General features: G+C 33.7%; 1 protein-coding gene across 1 annotated transcript; it reads right to left on the minus strand.

Annotated features, from left to right (window-relative positions):
• Positions 1-8: 8 nt before the first annotated feature.
• On the minus strand, positions 9-1,090 carry LOC134265414 (uncharacterized; the record flags this gene model as incomplete). The annotated part of the gene is made up of 1 exon (XM_062747622.1): positions 9-1,090. A coding segment is annotated over exon 1 (963 nt), but the record flags the coding sequence as incomplete, so codon positions are not given.
• Positions 1,091-5,109: the final 4,019 nt, after the last annotated feature.

Below are 5,109 nucleotides of genomic sequence, written 5' to 3' on the forward strand. Positions count from 1 at the left end.
TCTATAAAGATATGTTTAACTGTTTCATTCTTGCAAGCATTTTCTACAATTGTAAAGAAATGCAGTAGATCCTTTAAATAATCATGAGAACTCCATTCTTCTTTATCAATCATGTCAAAGTAAAGGCTTTTAATATGGTAAGAATCCAGTAAATCTATGCATTCTAATTTCGTTTTAAAGACATATTTTACCAAGCCATACAGTTTCCTTGCATAAGAGGAAAGTTCCTCGAAGCATTTGACCTCCAGAAGAGAGAAAGAGAGCCTGAACTCAAGATCTTTTTCCTGAGACGTCGGATTCCCCGCTGGGACTACAAATAGCGACTCGGTCTTTGCTATGTTTGACCGAAATGTCTTGTTCAAAGCTTTTTGGTCAGAACAATTGTCTTCCGTCCATTTGCGGACACTGGGTGGCCACTGAGAGATTCTCAAGCAAGGGACAATATCGTACACATTCACGGCCCCCTGCCCGGGGACTGAGGGACTGTTCACTGGTGGTCTGACATCCTTCTGATATTCGAATTTACTCATCTCTACCACCTTCTCTTTGAAGGGCCCTGGCAACAACAAATATGCTTCCTCCTCCATGTTCCAAACAAACACGCTTTCTGTGAATATCTCAGAATAGTGTGGCTTGTTCATAAGTTCGTTTTTAGTTTCTTTCGTCACAAATATTTTTCCATGTGCTTTTGATAGTGCACTAACTTTCCAGAAGAGTCCTGATCTTTTTTTAATTTCAACAGTTATTCCTGTTACTTCAAATTTATAATCTACATCAGTTTGTTTTCCCATTGGAAGGATGCGACACTGCTTTTCTACGCGGCTTCCTGCTCTATGTTGTTTAACAATAGGATAAAACCTGCTTTCTTTCCATATCTCATGGTGCATTTTTCTAATATTGTCAACTTCTCTTTGCCAGTCATCCAAAACGTCGACATAGTCCCTAAGAATTTTGGCAAAGGTGAGAGTCATTTTTTTGAAAAGTTTATATGCATGTACAGCATAAATTCAATATTGTGAAATCAACATCCAAAAGGAAAATTAAATCCAAGTTCAATATTATTGTACATAAGATGATTTCAACAAAATACAGAGTCTAACTTAACACAGGAAGGAAGACTCGAACAGTCCGTTTACAGAAAATTGCGTATCATAAAGTACAATGAATCGATTCTAAAAATATGCATTATGGTTAGATTTTCTATGAAAGAAATCAATCTATAAACCTTTACAATGTGGGTTAGTCCGATTACATACCATGCATTTAAATAGTAAATACACAATGCATGCATGTTATTCAATGGGTCAGCTGGTTACATTCAATGTTCATATTCATATATTGTATTGTTGTTATATCCTTGATTTGTCGATATCCGAATTTTAAATACTCAAACTCGAAAATATGATGCAAAAGATGTATCTGGAGTGATGAGCGTAAAAGTCAATGTATGATGACTGTGAGCTAGGAATGTCACGAATAAAACTATTACATGTAGATATGTGAAACAGATAGAGATAACGAACAGTATTCAAGATCAAAAGTCCATACAACAATACAAAATAGGGGCAGAGCAAACACGGACCTCCAAAACCTCAGAGGTGAGATCAGGTGTCATGGACGAGTGAACATCCCCTGCCGACCGGTCACATCCGCCATGTGCTCCTTGTCAAGATCGGGAAAAAAGGGTAAAATCCGTCGTCAATTCCGTGTATAAATAATGTACTAACAATTAGTTTGAAAAACTCAGTCAGCATTTGATCATGACTCAATGATTAATTGTATTTGCTGATAAAGTCATTGTATCAACCATAGAACTAATGAAATTATGACTATAAACGAGACTGCTGATATTCTTGTTTCATCAACTTGCTTTTCAATAATTTACCTCGTTTTAGAAATTGTTTATACGTAGAGCATGCTCTTGCGTATCGAATCAACTGAGATACATGTATATAAACTCCGTATGCAGGTGATGAAGGTATATTTGCTGCATAAGTAAGGGAACTTGACGACAGAAAACTTAAAGTCATCACGTTTATAATAGAACTTGGTTGTTAGATTACCATTAACGTCTTTTTCAAGTAAAATATCCAAATATGAAACACATGTATCAGACTCGATTGAGATGTTTTGAAATTAAGTGATTTTTGTGAAACGTACATGTACGTTACTGTTACCAACTCAGAAAAAGTTACACTTGTGATTGCTTTTTTAAATAAAATTTGATTCTTTGATTACTTATCATAATCTGCAAACTGTAATTCATAAATTGTTCAATCCACGGCACCTAAACTCGATTCCAAAACTTTTTTTTTAAACTTACAAAGATACATCGCGGGGTCCAGCCAATGCATGCTCTTTACTTCCAAGCCTCTAGGTTTATAAACCGCTGTAGAGGAGAAACTTCAGACGTTTAATTCTGGCCCAGGAGCTGGAGATGGGCGTTTAAAAACTCCAAAGAACTTTTAGACATTTTTAATCAACAGCCTGAGCAACTGCTCCTTTAATAAGTATAGAACTCGGAAAATTTTTCTGAATGTGCTTGGCCATCAACAAAAAATTTATTCAAACACTTCTACATGATAAGAAAACACTTACGATGTCTTTCAATGTGACATTCAGATAATTATATCGACAACTTTTTATCAATCCACAATAGTTATTCTCATTCATGTGTCGACACGATATATCCCAGTGATTTGAAAAAGAAAGACCACAGAGTATGTCACATCTGTTTGATATTTGGATGCTTTGCTGACTATCTAGACATAAGGGCCCACTAACAACTAACGAAATTTGTAAAGATAACGAACAACGATCGATCTCGTCAATATTACAAACAATATCATTTTATGTTTCGGTAACGGTTGTTACATTAAGCCAGCAAAGAGATGGTTACATCATTGTCGGTTTACAGTTGACAATCAAAGTACTGAAAGTACTGCTACGAGTTGATGGTATTGTTTGTACGTTGTTTAACATCCCTCTCGAGAATTTTAACTCATATGGCTAGGCATCACCACTTGCCAATGTAGAGCTGCAAATTTTGCCCTATGCTCGGCACTCTACGGCCATTGATCTGTGATGGATCTTTTTTTGTGCCAGCACATACAGTGACACACGACCACGATTTATACGGTATCATCTGAAGAACCGGTCGCCACGTCCCATAAGTGGGATTCGAACGCACGATATAAGGATCAACTACTTACTGTTAAAATGAGTTGAGGTCACTGATACATATTTGGGTTATATGTGTTATATGCTCTGATGAAAAAAAAAAAAAAATAAAGCAGCTTTTCACACAAATATTTCAAACTAAGAGGACCAACCTTCAACAATATTAAAATAGGAGATTATAACTTACAAAGAGCATAAATGAATAAAATCATTAATATGCACAATAATATGCACATCAAATATTTTCACTATTTTCATAAACTGACAAATAATTTGACATTTTCAGTGCACATCAGTATGTTTTATTTCTCGTGATTGAGCCACTCTTAAATTTCAAATCCTCTATTTTAATTGATATGCATATTACAAAATTCAAAAGTTTGATTTGATTAATATGGTTATTGAAATTCGGCTCCTCGTCTTTCAAAATTTGCATGTATATTTGAAATTTTCTTGATTTAGTCACTCGTGAAATTCAACTCCTTGTCTTGTATGGTCTTTGATATGCAAAATAAATACTCCAATTCTCCCGATTTAGTTGCTCTTAAAATTCAACGCTTTTTGACTTTTAGTTGAAATGAACATTTTAATTTAATTTATGTTTTTTTTTCGTTTAGTTTACACACTCTTGAAATAATACTACCTGACTTCAATTCATTGATTTGCACATGTATGTAATATTTCATTTCTTTCAATTTAGCTATTTTGTAATTCAACTATATGGCTTTCATCGATAAATTCATGAAGGATTAATATTTCAATTCTTTTTGGCTTTTTGACTGAAGACTAAAACTTTATCACACTGGCATGATATAGTAATCGTTTACATAATCTATTTACTTTTGAATATATTTTATTTTTCAGTCTCTTGATTAACATGAATTTATAAACAAACATTTCTCATTTAATTTATGGATAACACCCGATTTAATGTTTCTGTATATTTTTTTTGGTTATCATTTTTTTCTGTCTTGTGTACTTTAAATTCACTGTATCACATTGCCAGCATCTGATAGTAAGACACAGCTGGATATAGTAAAGGAACTCTCTTTCCAGAGTAGCGCAGACAATAAGATAAGAATTACAGGCATGTTAAGACACTGACCTTTACTGTATTTAAGACTTGCTGTGATGCAGATCTAAATTGTGGAAGACAGTGGTTCTTTTATAGTTTGAACAAGAAGTAATGGCATTTACATAAAAATATTTTATCAATTGGTACAGCTCATTTCTTCCTTTTCAGATTACTATTTGATTTACTTCGACTTTCTTAACTGCATGGGTGTTTCTCGCTTTGTTTACAATTACATAAGTAGTGTTCTATATATAAACACTTCATCACGGGGAAATTGCACTGGTCATTAGCATACTGGATCAGCGCAAGGATTAGTTTATTTATATACCACTTACACGTCAGTCTTGTAAAAATAACCTGGTTTGTACAATATTTAATTGCGTAAATTTTCTTTCAAAATATATTTAAATTACTTAAAATAAGTTGAAATAGTTGAAAATACTAGTATTTATTGACTTAAAAATCAAAACTTAATTGTTTGCACGACATGTCACAATTTTTGACAGCATTCCCCTTGCACTATTTTCTCTCGCGGATTGACACAAATTCCCCAAAAATAAAATAGTAAGTATTTAAGTTTATAAACACTTCAATTCATATCAGGAAACATATTCTTATTCTGTGGATCATGAATATTGTAAATAAGCCAATACTATACAAGAATCTGTATGCAAAATACTCAAACGAAAATGTGATTAGTTTCGATACAAGGGGAATCCCTTACCAATAACATAACTTGAGTTGATGCCATCAACTCGTAATAAAAACGGCTTTAATTTTGATTTCAGTCGGTGATGCTGGAAAGAGAATGGCTGATGTAGCTATCAACTCATCTAGGGTTTCAATACAGGATT

Source organism: Saccostrea cucullata, unplaced genomic scaffold, assembly GCF_032062105.1.
Source record: "Saccostrea cucullata isolate Sc308-1 unplaced genomic scaffold, CSIRO_AGI_Scuc_v1 ctg10482, whole genome shotgun sequence".
NCBI classification, from domain to species: domain Eukaryota; kingdom Metazoa; phylum Mollusca; class Bivalvia; order Ostreida; family Ostreidae; genus Saccostrea; species Saccostrea cuccullata.